At 49.6% G+C, this 21,540-nt stretch overlaps 1 protein-coding gene across 1 annotated transcript; it reads left to right on the top strand.

Annotated features, from left to right (window-relative positions):
• The first annotated feature begins 9,452 nt into the window (after positions 1–9,452).
• LOC138521869 (uncharacterized) lies at positions 9,453–12,480 on the top strand. The gene is made up of 2 exons (XM_069635025.1): positions 9,453–11,344; positions 11,618–12,480. The coding sequence occupies exons 1-2, from the start codon at positions 10,924–10,926 to the stop codon at positions 12,448–12,450; spliced, it is 1,254 nt and encodes a 417-aa protein (XP_069491126.1). The 5' UTR covers positions 9,453–10,923; the 3' UTR covers positions 12,451–12,480.
• The last annotated feature ends 9,060 nt before the right edge of the window (positions 12,481–21,540 follow it).

The raw sequence follows: 21,540 nt of genomic DNA, 5'->3' as shown, positions 1-21,540 counted from the left end.
GGGCGTACCGGGGACGGGTCTCTCCCCACCTGCTCCTAGTGTGACTTTGCTGCTGCGGGGGGTATCGATGTTAGGTGGGCACACGCCCTGCCGTCGCCGGGCGGGGGCCTCACACCCTGTCCAGTTCTGCCGTGACAGTCGGGGGTTCTTGACGGAGCCGGCAACTGAATCCGTCCTGCCAGGCCCAGAGGGTGTCTGCGGGCGGGCACACGCCCCACCAATGCCGTGTGGGGGCCTCGCACCCGGACACCCCCGGGGTTGTCAGGGCCTCCTCAGTGTCCCCCGTGGGGGAGGGAATGGTCCAGTATGGCCGAGGTCGCTGGCCTCACCGGCTCTCCACTTGGTCAAAGGGCCTGGCTACTCCACCTCGCCATCCTCACCTAGTGCCTGCAGATCCCTCCACGACCGAGGTCAGCATGTTCGCGCTCCCTCCTCTCGCTCTCCTGATGGGAGCGGCACCTCTGATTATGCGCTGGGGTGCTGGGCCTACCGTGATATGGGAGGTTCCCGCCCTCCCGGCCCGCCTTGACTTTTTCGGGCTGTCCACAGCTCAGAGACGACCCGTCCCGATGAGTGGAGGCTCCACTGCTCCAGTCCCCCAAACCCCTACCTCCCGATGGCCTCGGAGCAGTGTGTTCCGGCCCGGGCGGTGGGAGGGGGGGGCGAGGGCTCACCTCGCGCTCCGGGTCTGTGCTCTCGGTCCGCCGGGGGCCGCTCCTCCCGCGGGTGCAGGCGGCCGACCGAGGAGCGGGGACGGCGCACCTCCTCGGGGCCTCGGTGAAACGCCTCCGTTCTTCTGGGGCCGCGGCCGCCTAGGCCTCGTTACCCTTCTCCTCTCGTGTGTGTCGGGGCCCGTTCTCAGGTTCCACGGGGTTCCCGGGGGTCGCTCTTTCGAGCCTAGGGTGCGCAGGGGGCTCACAACGCTGAGTCGCCACGTTGTGTTCGCCTGAGGGACTCTCGGGGGGGGCTCAATCCACCGATACGGCCAGGCCTCGGTGGGAGCTGTACATTCAGGCAGCCATTGCCTGTGCGCCCCCTGGTGGCCTCGATATCCCTCATCATCGGAAAAGTCTACTATGAGGACCACTGAAATTTGTTTTCATGTTCTAGATGGTAGTGGAGGTAGACGTAGCAAAAAAGCCAGGTGGCTTGACCTGGACATGGACGTGCTCTCACCTTCACCTGGGCTGCATGCACACTTTATGGCCCGGGACTTAAGCGCCTCAGCCCAGAATCTTCTGGGTTTTAAGAGCAACTGAAGTATCTGACAGAAAAACGGATTATAAAATGCCAAAATGTTCCTGACAGAGTTGCTAGAAGCAGCAGTACTTCTACAGCCAATTTCCCCCCAGCACATCCGTCAGAATCAGTGTGGCAAGCATAGTATTACCAGAACTGGCAAACTAGCTCTCCCCCTTGACTGGATGTAGTCACTAGCCTTAATTAACTGGGACCAGTGTATCTGGATATCACTTATCATCGGAAAAGCCTATTATGAGGACCATTGAAAAAGTATTTCATCGTCTAGATAGTAGTGGCGGCAGGGGTAGCAAAAAAGCTAGGTGGCTTGGTTCTGCCTGACTTTGCCCTCACACACACTTCACAGGAGTCACATAGCTCACTCTGTCAGAATGCCTGGTTTCCCAGTGCACGGTTCTTTGAATGTTGTCTAAAGTCTCAAAGTGCAGTGGATGGCCAGCCAAAATGAAAGTCATGATGCTCCCCGAAAGCTTTCTGATGCATATCTTCCACTGTCAAATATGTGAACCCATAAGGCTAACCACCTCAAAGTTGTCTCTTGGGTTCTTATACCTCCCATTCCCACATTTCTAATATAAGCCTTAATGGAGTGACTTTCACCTAAAGCTGACTTTGGCCCTCATTACGACCCTGGCGGAAAGTGACTGACCGGACCGCCACAGCGTAAATAGCGTTTCCGCCATTGCACGAAGGAGCAAAGTGCGGCCCATTCCGACCCATCGGGCACGAGCACCACGGCATGGCGGAAGTGCAAAGTCCGCGATGGCGGAAATGACCCCAAAACGGCCCACACCGCCGCCGTACGGCGCCCTAGGTGCAATACCGCCACCCATCACAGCGGACACCGCAGTGTGCGCCTACCGGAAAGTACGGTGACCGGAAATATACGGAAACGGAAGTTAAAACATGGGCCCGGAACGGGAAACATCCCGCCGTACACCTATAAAACCACTAAAACCACACAACCACTAAAATCACTACCCTGAGACACACCCCAACCCGTCATCCACCCTAGCGAAACCAAGAAAAATGGGAAAAGTAGCGAAGAAAGCGTGCGACCGCAAGCGGCAGGTCCACTTCTCCCGTGAGGAACTCACCGTGCTAACAGAGACCCTCCAGGAGAATGCTGCCGTCGTCTTCTGCACGCAAATGACCAGGACGGCACTTGCAAACAAGAAGGCCGTATGGGCTCTGGTGGCACAGCGGGTAAGTGCGGTGGGGACCGCACCCCGCACCCCACAGCAATGCCGTAAGCGATGGGACGACCTGCGGATACGCGTCCGCAGCATACTCTCTGCCAACCGCAACATTGCCACAGCCACCGGGGGAGGTCCTGAATCACCCATCAAGTTGACCCCCTGGGAAGAAATCTGTGCCTCCACCATCGGAATGGAGAGCATAGAGGGAGTCGGAGGGATGGGGAAAGGAGTGCAGACATCCGAAGATTCAGGTAGGTGGGCCAAATAAAACAATGCCAAATCCACAAAGTCCATCCATGTGAAGTACCATGCGTCCACATAGTGCAACAGAAACACATGTCCAGGAGAACGTCCACACACATCGGCCTGATAGCGCACGTTAAAACCCACAATAAATACATAAATAATTAAAAACCCCTAAAACACGCACTACACGTGCAGCAGGCACACCCTAACTGCAGGCTGCCAAACAACTGCACCCTCACTCCACACACAAATGAAAGCACCTCCAAGGCCCCGACCCAAATCACCCTCAGGTACCACCCCAATGCATGTGATACAATGCCATTCCAATTCCCACAGACCCATCAATAACCCTCGCCCTCCTTTACTCCACCACAGGGTCCGATCCAAACGACGAGCTTCAGGACACCCCTACCAGCACACCTGCAAAGAGGGCCAAGACCAACGGCCAAAGACCCTCCACCTCAGCTGCACGCATCAAGACACGGCAGCAGCACAAATCAGGTGGCAGCACACAGGAGGGAACATCAACAGGCACCCCAGCAGCCAGCATGCCCACAACACCACCACCACAGGTCCCCCCAACTGATGCCACAGAAGGCACTGCCTCCGGTGGCAGCAGCACCATAGGTGACACCCCATTGATGGCAGCATGCTCCGACACAGAAGACGGGGATGTCGAAGTCAGATCCATCCATGACCTGTCCCAATCCCCCTGTCTGTCCCATCCCGTACAACATGAGGATACCACGCAGGGGCACCCACAAGACGACGACTGGCCATCCCCCACAAGCCCTGTGGCAAGGCAACATGAGGACAACAGCCCCTCTGTGACACCCCCGCAAATGGCCATGGCCCAGCAGAGGCAACAGTCCCTCGACCAGTTAATCGTGCAACAGCAGCAACTGGCCACGCTCCTCAAGGACCATGCCGATGAATGTGGGGGCACTAAGGCAGACATAGAAACATCAACTGAGACACTTAGGGCAGAAATGGAGAGAGGTACAGAGACACTAAGGGCACAAATGGAGAGAAGCACTGAGAGCCTGAGGGGGGAACTGCATGCGACGTCCAAGGACGTATGTGCCGAACTTGCCGCAGTGCGCCGTGTGCTCACTGAGCTCTCGCAAACCCTTAGGGACATGCATGGACGTGAGCAGGCAGAGACATCATCCGTTGCAAGTTCCGTCCAGGGCAGCCCCCAACGTAGATCTGGGAGGAACCTGCGCTCCACAGGCAGGGGTGCCCCTGATACCCGCAGAGGGGGCTTGCAATAGCGACTGCCCACTGACAATGAGCATCTTTGGACACTGGTGTTCGGGGGGGAGGTAGGAGGGTGGAGGGGGTGTGTTGGGCTCACTTGGGTGGCGGGTCGATAGGGTGTACAACATGATATCACATATGCCATAAAAAGTGCACGATCAACCAATGAGATGTGTGGACATTGATCTTTGTATACTAGGCCATCATAGGCGTACAGTCCATATTGTGCATGTCCCAGACACACACAGTGCCACGAGTCCCGTGTCCATGTATCAGCCACCAGGCGTGAGTGCTAGAAGCATACATCAATGAGATGCTGACGAATGTCACGGCCCTCCGGTGCCTCGCAGACTCCTTGAGGTGCTGCCACATCCCCACCCTCATCATGACCATCATCAGGTGCTTGCAGTTCTGCGTCAGGGGGCATGGGCACATTTCTACGTACGCACATGTTGTGGAGCATGACACATGCCATCACCATCTTTGCAACCTTCTCATGGCGGTACACCAATTCCACATGGGTGCAGTCGATGGCACCAATGCAACCCGGTATGCCGGCAAGTGCATGGAATCCCACTTTTGTGTTGGTAATTTCCTGCTCCGAGCGTGGTAGGGAGATGTAGTCGTCTGCGTGCTGCAGGAGGGCATCGAGCACTTGCAATAGTGTCCGTGAGAACAGTGGCTGAGAAATGCCATGCAACTGTCCGACTGTGTGCTGGTAGGTGCCTGTGGCCAGGAAGTGGAGTACAGACACCACCTTCAGTAGGGGTGGGATGGCGGTTGGGCTATCTATCATGCTGACAAGGTCAGCCTGTGTCATGTCCACAATGGCGGCTATGGTGTCCCGGTCCAGACGGTAGAGGGTGTGGATCTGCTCATCAGTGAGGTTGAACGGATGTGCTCGGAGGCGTGGGATTGCGGGCTGCCTGCGTGGTGGTAGTGGCTGTGCTGGCGGCCCTTGCTGGCCCTGCCTTGGCCTCCTCCTCCTCCTGCGTCTCCTCCGTGCGGCCGGTTGTAGTTGGTGTTCGTCTTCTTCTTGGAGTTGGAGTACTTGCAGTGCTATCAGGTCCCCCAGGGCCAACATCGCGAGTCCTGCCGGTAGCATTTCGGTGTGGTTGTGGGAGGAGACTGGCTGTGCAATTTATGTGTTTTCAGGCTGAATGGCCTCCACCTGTGGTGATTCATTCCACCTGTGCAAACTGCTCTCCCCTTTGGCCGAGCACGTCCCGCGCACAACGCTGCAATTCGTGGAATGGCATCTTGCTATTGCAATCATGTATTTGTACCCGATGGCCGTGTAACATTGGTTGATATGTTCATTCTGCTGTGGTCCCATTGTTTCACATACTATCTGTGCAGTCGCGAACAGAGTTGTGAAGGGTCAGTGGAACGTAGTACTCGAGTAACGGTGGGCCCTCATTCATCACTGTACCGAGTTGCAACGACGGGCGGGGCGTCCCATTCGTGGGTGAAGGCAGTTGCCATTTTCACACACAGCCGCACTCGATGGATTAATTAGTGTTTCCAAACGGCCACAGATGCCTCTTCGACGTGATGTTGCAAATGAGGAATTCGAAGGGCGGCGCTTTCGGTTTTCAGCTAGCGGCGAGGAAATGCCCACAGGTCTGACTGCAAATATAACGTTCTATTGTTCAATGTCCTTGAGACAGGGGCCATGGCGAGAATGCAATGATTGATATGAATGGTTTGGGATGCGCAATAGCGACGTGGGCGATGAGGCCGGACGTTCCCAAATACATGTTACTTCACTACACTGGAATTACGGGCTGGGGCACTGTGGATTTTGCAGGCTGCATAACGCACAGACTCAATGGATATTTCTAATGTTATGTGAGTAAATATTCAGGCGTTTTAATCCCGGGATGAGGGAATGATGAATGGATGCATGGGCAGGTGATTTGATACAGAGTTTGCCATGTACAGGGCTTCTTGGGATCTATCCGCCTCCCCTACGCTATGTGATGCAGGGCTGCCATAGTGGGACCATCGTCTATCTGGCATTGTTGAGCACTCCCTGTCTCGACGCGCCCTCAGACACTTGTGTCCATGCACGTTACCAATCCCATCAGATGGATTCTGTTTTCACAGGCGCATGCACAGGTACACTCGTTTGTGATGGTGTTTACACCTCGATATAGATAGTTATGAGTCGCAAGTGGTTTTTGGGTGGTGATGGACCTTTGGAGTGGGCTAGCATGCATGTGGCTGTGGATTTAGTGTGATCATTGCAGTGAGTTGTTGGAATGTAGTACTGATGGCCATTCTGTTCTTTTTCTTTTCTTTTGGTTGACAGGTATCTCCTCCCCTTTTGCCACTGCCATCTGTATGCCACTCCTGCAGATGGGTTTTACTCCCGACACCTGCTGCTTCGTGTTAATCAGTGGAGCAGCATTACGATCTTATGGGACGATCGCCAATGGGCCACATGCCCTTACGCAGTACTGGTGGCTCGGAGCAACATTTCGGCCTTTCAGCTGGACTAGTGCCTCCCCATTGGGACGGCCCTGCGGTTCTGTGCGCTTCCATGTTGCCTTTTCGTACGTGAATGTGGCTCTGTGTACCATGAGGGAACAGGGCGTCACACAAGTAGTGGCTGGTCATTTCTTGCGGATGCAGCCCACAATGGTGAAATGTGTTTTGGAGTTCATGGCCTGATGGCTGTATGGGCTTGGTGATTTTGATGTGCATTAAATTTCTATTCTGATTTAGCCCGTGTAGCGTTCTTCTTTGCAAGTGATGTGGCATATGCCTATTTGGGGGGCGATGTATTGTGAGGAGATCTGCACTGGGTTCCAGCTTCGGAGTTTAGTTGCGTGGTACTGTACTGGGCGCGTTTGCCTACGAAGCCTGTGAGGTCAGGGATGGGGGCTGCCAATATGACAGTTTGAATGTTGTCATGCTCAGGGGCGGGGGATTGGGTTTTGTGTAACAGATGCCGGTCAGCCAGGTGGACTGGTGGAATGATGTGATTTTCGGAATATTGCTGGTCACAGGTGCCTGTGTTTGCGTGCGTTTCTTGGTGGGGGACTGTGGTCATGTCCATTGGGATGGCTTCTGTATTCGTGCCATCTGTGCCCTGCAGCTCCCATTGGCCCCTGTTGTGTTTCTTTTGTTCGTTGGCATGCATGGGTGACTTGTACATTTCACTGGTTGCATTGTGACTTCATTGCACCTACGGGGAGTTGTACTTTGTGGGCAGGGAGCGGTGTACGGGCACTCAGTGGGGCCGTTTACGGTTGATTCGCGATGCCGTACTTCTCACCATGGCGGAATGGTGCATTCCGCCATGCTTGATGGCGTTAGGTACATGTCCGCTAGGGTCGGAATTGGCGTACCCTTGCGCCATGGTGGTGTTTACGGTTTGGCATGGCGCGCGCGCGCGTGCTTGGTGCAGTTAGCGTTGGCGTTCACTACGGTGTCGCTAATGGCATCGTACTTTGCGGTGACGGGTCATAGTCGCACCGAGCGCTATTCGATGGCGGTATTGCATTTCCGCCATCGTTTTCCGAATTCCGCCAGGGTCGTAATGAGGGCCAGTGTCTCCATTCCTAAAATGCTATCTTGGTCAGGAGCTACTTGTCCAACATGATATAATTAGCCTCTGCTGCAGTTTGCATTTCTTTCAAAAAGCAGCAGTTGCAACTGTCTTCATTGCTTTGTGTCTTCAAGAGAGCACCCGGTACACCCAAAGTGGAGGCTTCTGATTAGATCCAAAATGGTTGCTGATAACAGAATTGGTTCAGAACAGATTAGTTACTTCAGGCAACCAAATGGGGGATCCGCTTTGTCAGACCAACACAAATTCAGACCTTTTTCAAAAGCCTGATTATGAAGGATATCAATCTTGAAGAACTATAGATTGAAGTTGGCAAACACAAAAACTTTTCATATCTTGCCCACTCGCCACTGAAGATCAATCAGTGCATGACTTAGCCTTCCTTTTAACAATTTGCACTTGTGTCAAAAAAACAAACCACAAACATTTCACTACCCTGGCATGAAATTGACATCTGTTAACACAAGTGTGAAAGCGAGTGTGTGAGTTTTGCAAGAGAGTAGAGGAGGCGAAGGAGAAACACCCAGAGTGGAAGGAGAGGATATCAAACAGGAAAAACACTTAGATGAAGGTTGAAGAGGAGGAACAGTAATACCCAAATAGACTGAATCCCAAAAGACCGAATTTGGGATTCCCAATTAAACCGTATATATATATATATATATATATATATATATATATATATATATATATATATATATATATATATATATATATATATATATATATATATATATATATATATATATATACACTAAAAGGGGAGAATAGAAAATTCAGTCTTTTGACATTCAGGTCTGTTTTCTGGACAGTTGATGGTAAACCAGAGGAACACCTGGGGAGAGGTTAATGAAATGAAGGAAGGGGTAGAGGAAGAAACGAAGGCACAGAATAGAGAACTGGAGGGTGGAAGCCAGGAGGAGAAAAGGAGGGATGAAAAAGGAGTGCTCTTTATAATCTAAGCAAGAAAGATGCCTCTAAGCTAGTGAAATTGGAACCGGACCAAGGAGCAGAGGACATTGATAACAAGAGGATAGAGGAGGTGACCTAGTGTAAACCAAGAGCATGTCCATTAAAGTCTTCACAGAAGGGGGAAGTTGAATTTCCTGAGGTATAGCAGTTTCTGCCATGTGTATTTCCAGACCCCCGTCAAACGATGCAAGGGTACTCAAATGGCGTTACCTGGGAGGAGAATCCAGAAGGGCCACTGTTCATTCTGCATCATTAACTACAGACCTGGACCAAGAAAGGTTGGCTAAGGACTATAATGAGCTGCCAGAGACTATGTGTGGCTGCTTACCAATCAAGGTGAAGCCCCTGAGGCAGAAAGAGACAGAAGCAACCCTGTTCCTAAAGTGCCAAATTAGAAAACACTGGTACATGTTGCTGAATCTGCACCACAGACATCCCAAGAATATAAAAAGTTGAAAATAAAGGTTTTCAGTAGTGTGTTAATACTTCAGCGTTACAGGATGCAAATTCCACATGGGAATATGGTAAAATAGTCTTTTTGTATTACCAAACAGGAACGCTAAAACACGCAGCAAAGCTGGTTCAGCGTTACAGGATGCAAGTTCCACGTGGGAATATGGTAAAATAGTCTTTTTGTATTACCAAACAGCAACGCTAAAACATGCAGCAAAGCTGGTAACTGCCAAGCCTGAAAACCTCCTTATTTCAGCTGTAGCATAGTTGCAATGAAAGAATTTGCATTTCAAGAAGGCGCTGTTCACCAATAAACATAAGTGTCTGAAAGGCAGGGAATCAGAACTAAACTTCATTTAAGGTAAGTAGTTTAGTCTATGAAAACACCTGTTTACAAATGCATTTGGAATGTCTATTAATAAAGTAACCCTGTTCCAACCAAAAATGTGCTCTGTCGTTTTTCCCAACCTCGGGAGTTACCTTGTCGTGGTGGTTGGGCTTAACTGCAGTTTCATTTTTGAAGCAGCAGGACCAAAGACTCCCTCTTAGTAACAATTAGACGGATTTGCTTTGAAAATTAGCTGGTTATGGGAGGACTGACATTTTACCTTGGAAACCTCATGCCTTTCATAACTCTCAGTATTCTTGCTACTGGCAATGGATTGAGCTTGCTTAGTTGGCAAGATGTAAGAGAAGTATTTTTTACAATGTATGCATATCCCAGATGGAAGCAGAGGCTGATAAAAAAAACCTTCATGCCTCTGTCATGAGGATCCACTTGAATCCCAAAAGCCAAGTGCAACTCCTGGTATGACTCTGACCTTGTCACCCTTAAATGCAAGTACAGGGTGGGTGAGAGGAAATGGCTAGCTTCTTGTGCATCCTCTGACAAAGTGGCCTGCCGCCTCCTCCAAAGGTAATACCGGCTCTCTCTCTGCACTAAGAAGAGAGCCCACATCCAAGCCTGCATCTCTGCGGCATATAGCAACTCGGCTGTACTCTTTAAAATCTTCTAGGAGCTTGCCAATCCTGCTGCAGTCTCTACCTCTCCTGTCCCCTCCCAGCCCTCTGCACAGCCCTGGCATCTCATTTCATCTCTAAAACCCAGGACATCCTGTCCACCCTCTCATGCTCTCCTCCTCCGCCCTCTGCTCTTTCCTCCACCTCCGGCCCCCCTGTGGCCACCTCTCCTCCCTCTTTCTCTTCCTTTACTCTGTTCTCCCCTAACAAGGTTTCTAGACAGGTCTGATCTATGAAAGTCTCATCAAAACAGGTTCTTCACTGTTCTTCCAAATCAACAAGGACCACATTGACACCGTTGCTCCTGCCCTGGCTGACTTCTGTAACCACTCCTTCACCACTGGAGTCTTCCAATCCCCCCTGAAGCACTCTCTTGTGCACCCTCTTCTCAAGAAACCCTCAGCCGACCCCTCCTGCCCTCGCCCGATCTCCATTACTGCTATCCTGGGCAAACTACTGGAAAAGCTGGCCCAGGAAAAGCTTGCTCATCTCCCAGCTTAATCTTCACTCTATGGGCCTCATTACACGTTGTGCGGTAAATGAAGGCATTTACCAGCATGGCGTTATTTGCGTCTCCGCCCTCGCAAGAGGCCGCTAATTGCGGACCATTACGAGTACACGGACACGAGCATAGCGCCATGCCGGTAATCTCCCTACCGCCATGCCGTAAAAGTCCCCAAAAAGTCCATTCCCGGCTTCGACTAAAGTGCTAATAGCACCTCCGCCTTCACGCTGCATGCAAATTGCGGTCACCGCTATTAGCGGTCACTGCTATTAGCGGTCACCGTAAAAAAGGGGAACCGGAAATAGCGTCATCGCACAGGAACGGGAAAGAGCACAGCGGCCATCTTTAAAAACAAAATCCATTGCCATCCTCCGCATCCAGGACCCCTTTCCAGGAAACTCGGACACACATCCATCCAGGACAGCCCAAAGATGCCCAAGGCGGTAAAAAAAACTGCTGAGCGCCAACGTAAGGAGAAATTCAGCAATGAGGAGCTGATGATGCTGACTGAAACACTAGCGGCAAATGCAAATGTGGTCTTCAGCAATGACATGCAGCGGGAGACCATCCTCAAGAAGAAGGCCATCTGGGCAGAGGCTGCCAACAAAGTCAGTGCGGTGGGGACCACCACCCGCACAGTCAAGGACTGTCGTAAAAGGTGGGACGACCTCTGGCTCTGTGTCAGGAACATGCTGACAGTCAACCGCAACCTGGCAATGGGCACAGGAGAAAGCGGCGAATCACCTCTGAAACTCCGTGAGTGGGAGGAGATCTGTGCATCAACAATTGGAGTGGAATCCATAGCGGGTGTTGGAGAAATGGAGCATGGTGTGGCCACTTCATCCGATGGAGGTGAGTTTATATATCAAAAAATGCACAGTGAAGTGTGAGGTGCCCCCCAAATATGTGTCCGTATGAAGGCCATGGATCCAGCCACAAACATACATGCATGCATCACCACATACACGTGCAACACAGACCCATTCATGCATGACCCACCCGACATCCCCTTTACCGCAATCCACAATAATGAGGCCCCAATGCATAGAGTGGCATGACGTAAGCATTCAGCATAAGGCATGTTGAACCATAAACAATGAAAATCCCCATTTCTCACCCCTACAGGATCACAGACAGAAACTGAGAACACACGCACTGTGACACCTGCTCCCCCATCTACCAAAAAGCCCAGGAGAGATGCCACAGGGGACACCGCCACCACCTCAAGGGTAACCGGGAGGAGTGTCCATCAGCAGAGGGACAAAGGCAGCAGGAGCACAAGTTCCACGCAGCCTGAGGCCATGCCTGCTGCCATCGTAGCACCCACGGCAGTGTGTTCCTCTGCATGTGAAATTAGCATGGAGGGCACGCACTCTGCTGCCACCAGTTCGGACGAGGATGAAGCACTCGACATTGTGGATCGAAGCCACACCCCCAGCCCAACACGCTCCATTGAGGCAAGCCCAAGGTTGTCATCAGGGTCGGGTAGCCCTGGAGCATCAGCCACCCACACCCTGGAAGGGGCATGGTGCCCCCAGGTGTCCTCACCTGATGCCAGTGGCATGGATCAAGGCGCTGCAGTCATCCCACCAGCCCGTAGCACGCAGCATGACCTTGCGCCCATCAGCAAGAGGCAGGCAGAGATCACTGGGCTGGTAGGGCAGCATGTGGCTGAGTCAGCCCGTCTGAGGGAGGACCTCAGTATGTTTGCAAGGCAGACAAGGGAGGGCATGGAGGCATGCACGAACAGGATTTGCAATGAGATGGCCCAACTCAGGCAGGCCATGATCCGTATAGCGGACGCGATTGAGCGCCGATGCCCACCCACAACACAGGATGAACCGGGCACCTCCTCCTCTGGGAGTTCACGGCAAACAAGGCCCCTGCGCCGCTCTCTGCGCAACCTGAGGCGTACCACATTTCAACCACCCAATGGCGGAGGAGGCACTGTGAATTAGGGCCAGCAAGGACTAGGTGGCACATGTGGAGAAGGACACGGACACACCATGAGGTTCACATGGGGGTGTTGTGGGGGGAGGGGGGTAAGGGTGTTTTTGGGAGTGTTGTGGGGGGAGGGGGGGTAAGGGTGTTTTTGGGAGTGTTGTGGGGGGAGGGGGGTAAGGGTGTTTTTGGGAGTGTTGTGGGGGTAGGGGGGTAAGGTCATTTGCACAGTTGGGGCCATGCACTTTTTGTTTGATTTTTGTTCACAATACACTGTTGAAAAGTTGAAACACAGGCTTGCTCTTCATCATTGTGTATGTGTACTGTATTGGGGAGATGGTTCTTTGTGGGACTCACCACATGCATCAGGGCAAAAATACTCATCTGCATCCATAATAGTTTTACCTTGGATCTCATGGAATCTGATACATCAGATGCTGACGCACATCGTGTCCCTCCTGGACATTGCCTCTTGCATGTCCTGGTGGGACATTTCAACCATCCTCATCACCATCCACATCATCCTCATCTGGCGCTTGCATGTCAGGTGGCATAGGCACATTCCGTCTGATGCACTTTTTGTGCTGCATCACACATGCCATGGTTATCTTCGGCACTTTGTCATGGCCGTACAGGAGAGCCTCACCCGGCAGGCTTAGGCACCAGAGCTGTGTGTTGGAGAGGCCGAATGCCTGCTCCGTCACGACGCAGGTACGGGTATATGCAATATTGTTGTCCTCTTCCTGCTGTTTCTGTGGGTCCCATACAGGGGTTAGGTGGTACCTCTTCAGGGGGGGTGTCAGGCTGAGAGGTCATGAGTCCGCAGAAGCTGCTGAACCCCCGACGATCCCCCTGAAATGTAATTCCCAGAACTAGATTTCAATTCAGCTCTGTAAACTACACCCCAAAGGGAAAGGGGGAAGTGGATAACAAAACAACACCAGGCAGACTGCGTCAAGGCTAACCAGAGCTGAACCTGCAGAGGATATAAGAAAAGCAGATACAATTCCTTTATTTACTTACTTAACCTTAGGAATGGGAAAGACTTTAAATCCTTAACTAATAATTAAGAATCATACCTGGCTCTTCTCTTGAAATTTCTTAGAGAAGCTTGAAAAGAAGCTGAAAATCTCTCTTACTTGAGACTCTTGAAATTCAAAGCAACTTCTTACTTTGGGCAAATCTGGAAAGCTTTGTTCTTTGTCTCTTTTCCAAAATGCACTGGTTGTCCAGTTAAATTGTCTTTATATATTCTTTCTTTTTCTTTCAAACTTTTCAACCTATTTACAATTCAATTGAGTTTGTGAATTCTTGAAGAAAACACGTGTTAAACTCACACGCGGGTTATTTCCATACAGATGAACTTCACGTTGAAAACTTCCTGGGTTGAAGAACACGCGCACGGTAAGCAAAATCCACGCGCAGAAAACACACGCGCTTGCCTAACCATGTCACATAGAATTCACGCGCAAAGAGTTCACTCGCGAACGACTACACGCGATTAAAAGGACACGCGCAAGAAACCACACGCGCAATAAAGTTCTCACGCGGCAATCAGATTATTGCGTCAAGAAGCACACGCGCTATAAACTCACACGCTTTAAAGTTCTCGCGCGACGAATGAATCTCACGCTAGGAGCACCCGCGCTAGAAAACACACGCGCTCTTGAATTCACACGCGACGAACAGATTCACACGCTAAGGAGCACCCGCGCTGGCAAACACACGCGCAGTTGAATACACTCGCACGCGCCAAGGTTCAACGATATTCTCAGATTACAAGTAGTACGCGTATTTACAAATAGCGTTCAAGCGCACTCAGGAGTTCAAAGACAACTTTTTACGAATTTTCAAGGAAAATGTCATTAGGATGAACAGAGTTGCAGTACAAATAAAGTCACTTATCTCCTGAGCGAATTCATAAGGATCTTCAGAGTTTCCTGTCTTCAAAAATGAATTCCTGACAACTGATAGCTTCTCCAGAAACCCCCAAGAAAGTAGCCGCTCAACTGCAAACGCCTGAAGGATAAAATCCACCAGGCCCAAGTCTAAAGCAGGAGCAGCCACTAAACACGTCCTCTCAGCTGGGGTATAGATGATGAAAGGCACAGAGTGACAGTTTAGAATGTTCATTGTTGTTCTGCAGTGTCTTCTAACCAATCAGAGCTGTCACTGTGAGACTCCATTTTGCCTTGGGTCAGAACCAGGATTCTGAATCAGCAAGTTAAGGCCAAACCAACTACAATAGAAAACTTCCCACCCACACAAGGCTAATCTGAAAAGGATAAATAAAGAGAAATAATGAGAAGGAAACTTGAATAAGGGAAAAAAGCCTGAATAGGGGAAGGAAACCTGACAGGTGGCCGGCTTTGCCTGCATGGGGTGAAGAATAAGTACCTGTTACCGGTCACCTCTGCTGTGGCTTGTACATGTCACACATATCTTCTTTGCATTGTGATTGGAAGTCACAACTAACAGCATGCATGCAGACGATCTGCGTGACTGCAATGTACAAGGCTGAGCTAGACCATGCAAGTCGACATGGCCGAAACATGCCTCCAACAGTAACGGAAATGTCCTGGGTGAGGCCAGGTCTCAGATATCCTTGGGCCCAGTCAATTTTCGTACCGCTATGGCAGTGTACTGCCATTCCTACATCCATGTTGCAATGCTGCGAAGCATCACTTCAGTGGTGCTATGGGTTTGTGGTGAGATGCTATGGCTAGGGGTGATCCCTTTGCATGCATTCTAGGGCACATTGCGGTATTGATCTTGTGCTGTCCAAATTCTGTATGACTGTCCTGACGGCATGTTGATGATTTGTGTATTATGTGGTGTGGCATGATGTGAAATGTGGGTGTGGATGGATGTGTAATGTTTCAAATGTTGGATAGTATTCAATGTTGTGCAGCTTCACATTTCATGTGGGGTCTTCTCAAGTACATTGTGGCGTCCCCCAATGTACATTGATGTACATGTGTATGACCATTTGTCCCACGCACGACAGCCAACTCACAGTTGGTGTATCGTTCTCTCCCCCCCAATCCACACCGCCCTCTGCATGCCCTGCTACTCACCAAGTTCCCACGATCGTTGGCCAGCTTGTCACTCCATGTTGCTTGGTATGGTGGAGTTCTGCAGGACCATTGAATCATGGGTTGATCCGGGATGTCTGGCGCAACAATGTGTGATTCTCTTATTTGCGTCACATGCCATTCGGACAATGATTGAGTGAAATTATTTTCTGTTTTGGTGGACTACTTCATTGTGATGTGGGACCACCAATTACACATGGGTACAGTTGATGGCCCGATGCTACTTGGGATGGTTGCAAGTGAATAGATGCCAAATTTGGTGTTTGCTATCTCCTGGGCAGTCCATGGCAGGAATATGTGTTCATGTCCAAGCTTCAGGAGGGCATTGTGTACCTGGTTCGGCGTGCATGGGAAGACTGGTTGTGAGATGCCATGCATCTGCCACACAGTATGCTGCTACGAGCCTGTGGCCAGGAAGTGGAGCGCAGTCACCACCTTCACTGGAGGGGGGATTGCAGTACTGATGTCTATGAGGCTCACGCTGTCGTCATGTATCTTATTCACAATGCTGGTGATGGTATCCCGGTGCAGACAGTATGGGGTATGTATGTGCTCAGGTGTTTGGTTAAATGGACTGGCTTGGATCCTGGAAATTGGTGGCTGGCTCTGTGGTATTACTGGGTGCCCTGGTGGTGCTTGCTGCACCTGTCTTGCCCTCCTCCTACTCCTACTCCTACTCCTACTCCTCCTCCTCCTCCGTCTCCTCTGTGCGGACTGTTGTTGGTGCGGCCGTACTAAAATCATGTCCTCCAGCCCATGTAATGCTGGCAGTATTGGAACCATTTTTGTGTGGGAAGGGGTGTGGTGTGCTCTTCTGTGCTGTAAGTCTCCATCGCCTCCACCTGTGCTGGATGTGTCCACCTGTGGCAGGTGGGAACACTGCTCAGGTCTCTTAAGGGGTGGTTCGCGATGCCGGTATTAGCACCATGCCGGTAAGGGGTTTTTGGGTCTTTCCCATGCCGCTATTGCCATGTCTGCATGGCTTGTGATGGCATGCTATTAGCGCCATGCCGCTAATTCCGACCTGGGGATCGCGCGCACACGGACTTGCCGCTATTAGTGGCACCGTACTTACCGGTTGCGCTAATAGCGGTAAGTCCGGGTCGTAATTAGGTATGGGATTTAGCGGTACCGGTAATCGCTTACCGGTACCGTTATTCCCTTACCGCACAACGTGTAATGAGGCCCTAAATCTGTTGGTTGTCTCCATGACCATCAGTCTGGCTTCAGAGCTTCAGAGCAGCCAGAAGCATGGAAACTGCTCTCCTGAACATCTGTGAAGACCTGCTCTCAAACCTTGATTCTAATCTCCCCTCTGTCCTCATCTTACTTGAAATCGCTTCTGCCTTTGACATAGTCAGCCATGCCATCCTGCTCAATCGTCTCTGTGAGAACCTGGGTATCTCCGATCAGGCCCTGGCCTGGCTGACCTTGTTCCTCTCTGATCAACTCTCCCAGATGCAACTTGGGTCCTTCCTTTCCTCTATCTCACGCTCTAGCTGTGGTGTTCCCCAGGGTTCTATCCTCTCTCCCTGGCTGTTCAACCAATACCTGGCACATCTCGCCCACCACATTTCTGCTCTCTGATCCAACTTTCAGTGCTACGTGTCAGGTTGACTTGTCTCTTGAGATGGATGTGCTGTAATTTATAGTAATTCTTTGTTTTTTTTAACTACTTACACTATTCATACGCAGTTCAGATTAAAATTTACCTTAACTTCCATTGGTCAGAAGGAGAGTTCCCCAAGACATCATGGTGGTGAGGAGGCAGGGTCCTGATTGGATGAGAACATATTCCGCAAGATGATTGGAGGCTGAGGTGGCTTGGAAACAGTAAGGGAATTCCAAACTGCCTTTCATTGTCCTCTCCTTAGCAGGAAGGTCCTGTTTTTTGTGTCTCTTGAAGTAGGTCCCATTTTAATCTTTGAATTCAGCCCAGGTTGGAGTCCAGATCCACGAGGGACAAGACAAGCGGAGATCTGGTGAGAGCGCAACACTCTGATTTCTAGAGAAAAGTTCTTATACAAATCTACTGAAGAAGTAATCTGCATTTATGAGAATTTAAGAAGTGACTGCAAGTTTATTTTTAATCTCTTAGTTAGTTTAGGTATTTAGTCAGTTAGTTTTAAATGCCAAGAAAAGAACCTTTGTGAGTCCAAGTTGGGAGCAGCATTCTGCAAGGAACTGTAATTTTAAGCTGACAGCAGTTAAACCAGTCACACTTGTATTGATTTTCTCTCTGAAGGAAACTGTAGATTAATCTGCATGAACATTAAATGCTGTTAAGACTGCTGTCAGGGAAAAAGGAATTACAGTGACCTCAAGACCTAAAACCCATCTTGGTTTTCTTTCTCTCAGGAAGATGGAATGATGGCCCCTGTGCCCCTCCCCAACCCTTGATCTCACTGAGACAAGTTGTAAATCATGGTCCTGAAGAAGATGATAAGCAGTAATCATCGAAACCGGTCGACCACCTTTTAACCAAGGATATCCTAGAAACCAACCAGGGATACCCCGTGAACTAGACCATACAACATTGTACTATGGATGAAGTTCCTTGTTTTGAATTCCTTACGAACACTCTGTTTGTTTCTTCGAATAATCACTGAGTGATCTATAACCCGGGGACCACACACTTCCTATGAAGGTCAATAAAAGCTAAAACAGTTCCTCTCTGAAATGTGGCCCCAAGTTCCTTTGAAAAGAAACTGCTGACTCCTAAATGGGCAGCATTTACATACATCCCATGCTTAAGGACAGAAACCCCCATATATTATGAGGAATCTTCTGTGAAAATTGCTCTCTGAGGTCACCCATTAAATGGTACCAGAATAAGAATCAGCCTCCACACTAAAAAGGTGGATCCCAATAAGTGTTCATGTGTGTAAAAACACTGTCTCAAGTAACACTTTGGGTAAAACTTTGAAGCATAATTCATCGCCTCCCTGAATGTGATCCAGTGGCAAAGAAAGGAACATTACCAGCGCGCTTCAGGCGGTAGGATGAGGATGCGTAAGAAATGTACACCTAACCAAACATGACCTTTTCATTTCACAGGCAAAGGTCAACAGATAAGGCTTGTACGCATGTTGTCTTGACTATTCTTGAGACTGAGGAGTAAAGTGGGCTACCATATCTGAAAGGAATGATAACTCCTATACAACAAGAACATGATATTCTTGTTTTGGTGGGCTAGAGTGGATCAAGAAAGCCTGGAAGTGTGAGTGTGAGCAGTATTTATAGGCAAATATATACAAAAAACACTCCTTGGCTGCGTGGAGCGCTTGCACAACAAATAAGATGCCTAAATGATGCAAGTATGGTGTAATTACCACTGCCCAAGCATAGCAAACGTGCAATAATAACAGAAAAAGCACCAACATGGATCATATGCTGCGAAATCTAGACACAGCGAGGGAATACCTGGTCACCCTATCCAGCCCTAAGACAGGTCAGGACATGGTTTCCAGGGTAACCCTCAGGGGGAAGAAAACCCTGTTCTTGTTAGGATGATGTCTTTCTGAATGCAGGGAAGACTTCAGTGGAGGGAGTACAGGAAGTCTCAAAGAGGTGGTGGCAGAAGATTCAGCCTGGACTGTAATAAAAACAAACAGTTAGTCTTATAAATGGAGCATGGGTTTCTATTGTAAGGAATATGGTTAGGATTACCCGGTATTAGATGTGCACTGCCACTAGCAGGTCATCTCCGTGAACGAGACGAATCCAAGTAGCCTCTTGAATGGAAGAAATGAGGGAGAGTAAATATGTAGAAAGCGGCAGGAATGGGGGAGTGTGGAATGGTGTTTGATAACAGAAACAACCTCAGGGATTCCTGGAATGGCACTATGACTGCTCAGATAGCAGCCTGAGGGCTGTGTCCTCTGGGAATAATCAGCATATAAACCACCTGCTTTCAACCCCATTGCCTGAGCCACAGTGGCCTAGGTTGGTCACCATTTGTCACTGCAGAGTCCTTTAACAGTCTCCAGTCCCAGAATGGAGAGAACGGGCTTAGAAACACAAATGGATTTGCTCTGAAAATAATGCCAGGTGCAAGAGAAATAGTCATCTGGGAGTTAATACACTTGGAAATACTTTAAAAACCAACAAGCGGGTTTTCATTTAATCATTTCACAACACATGCAAAGATGGCACCCAGAACTACACCCATTACTAACTGCAGGATAAACGAGGGTTTGGGCAATAGAGGAGTTGGACATTCTTTAAAATCCTTTCAAATGCCATGTGGAATTACATTTAATCCTCTGTAAGTACACATTATTGCCAACGCTGACCACACCAATGGCAAACCATTTTCCAGGAGCAAGGAGAAGTGTATTTCGGTTCATGCATTCAAAATTATTTCCAAATACCTTTTTCCTCTGAGGAGTTTCCAGAGAGCTAAGGGAAGTATGCAGTGTGCTGTGCATTGTAGGAGAGGGGAAGCAGGCACAGGTTAAAATACCACCACCTACGCTTCTATGGCCCAGATACACTAACGGATGGACGGGCGCGCATATGCCCGCAGGCATAAACGGCTAAGCTTTTCAGGGCATGGTGATCTATCCGGTCAATTTGCACTGTTAAAGTGGGGATGTCTAACTGTCCAAATGCTTGGAGGCTGGGGCCCCTTCAACATGCTGAGGGAAGGATAGGAAAGCATTCACTGAGACAGAGATTGGAGGCACATGCTGTTGCAGTGTTGGTTTCTTGTGTAGCCCCTAAAAGCTCTTAGGATGTGTCAAAAACACTGAAGGTGACAGAAGGGGACACAAATAAGGGAAGAGTCAAATGTGTTTTGTGCATTACATTATGTTTTTAAAAAAAAATGTTTTACTGACTGTGCCAGCCTCCATCAAAATGGTGTAACCGTACTGAGGCTTTGTGCCCCATCGCTTAGCACCTAGTGGTACAAAGGCAGTATAAAATACCGCAAACTCACACTAACTGTGCAGCTGCTGTGTGTGTCCTCTGTGACCACAAAAGTGGTGCAACATTGCCCCCTCCCTCTTCCCCCCTCTATCCCATACTGGGTGTGAGCTCCTTAATGTTAATGTTTATAGAGGGTTTGTAAAGTAGTGGTGTAGTGTGAGTTAAGGTTTAAATTGCCGTGTGATCAACATTGTTAGTATGAGAGAAATACTTCATTTGGACAGCACTTGCACCTTAACGCGTGGATACCTAACCTTTGCAAACTCTACAGTGTGTTACCATTGGAGTGAGTGCACCCTTAATGGTGGCATTCCCAGCACTTCTGGACTTCTCTGTTTCCTAGGTAGTAACCTTAGCTCTGATAACGACATAGGCAAGCTGCAAAGGCAGGGTCTTCAGTGTTACAGGTGCTGCGTGCATGTCTGGGCATGTGCGCATTATCTATACATCCACGCACCACACGGTAGACTGCAGGCCCGGAATGGAATGCACAAAAGGAATGCAGCAAAATGGAGGCTGGCATTGTGTTAATTTTTAGCAACGGCCCAGGCCAGCAGTCGACCATGTGCAACATTCATATATACCAGCAAGGAGTAAGGACACTATAAATGCCTCTGAAAAAGAATGCACGGTTTATTGAACTATCTGAACCTATGCTGGGATGATAAAATGCATTAGCTTTCGAAGTCCCATAAACGTCTTCATCAGATGGTGGTCAGACGGTGAAATGAGAAAAAAAAGACAGAGGGAGAATCTTTCATTTTGAACTCTGTTGGCTGCAGTAATTATAATTATAATTGTTTTTCTATAATGTGCTTAATACCGGAGACCAGTTTCTAAGATGGAGACCGGGATTCGAACCTGTGTTGCTATGCTTTGTCTTGCTTCCAAGCCGTACCAGGGATCGCGGTGTGAGAGCTGCGCCGGGAACCAGTTAATGAAAAAAAATGCTTAGAGTAAAGGACCATCACGGTACCCACACAAGGGTCCCTTTACTCTGAAAAAACCCAGACGGTTGCAGGCGTGAGCAGAGTGCCGGGCTTTCAATGGTTTCAACCCTTCAAGGGAGTTGACAGGCGC

The sequence above is a fragment of the Ambystoma mexicanum genome, chromosome 1q (assembly GCF_040938575.1).
Source record: "Ambystoma mexicanum isolate Mex_15411 chromosome 1q, UKY_AmexF1_1, whole genome shotgun sequence".
Lineage (NCBI taxonomy): Eukaryota > Metazoa > Chordata > Amphibia > Caudata > Ambystomatidae > Ambystoma > Ambystoma mexicanum.
The sequence above is the reverse complement of the archived record's forward strand: the minus strand, read 5'-3'. Positions and strand labels throughout refer to the sequence as shown.

Bases quoted from the DNA above. Each gene is read 5' to 3' on its own strand.
- LOC138521869 (XM_069635025.1), top strand. From the start codon at position 10,924: ATGCCCAAGGCGGTAAAAAAAACTGCTGAGCGCCAACGTAAGGAGAAA. The intron at 11,345-11,617 runs GTGAGTTTATAT...TCACCCCTACAG, and splicing joins GGCCACTTCATCCGATGGAG to GATCACAGACAGAAACTGAG.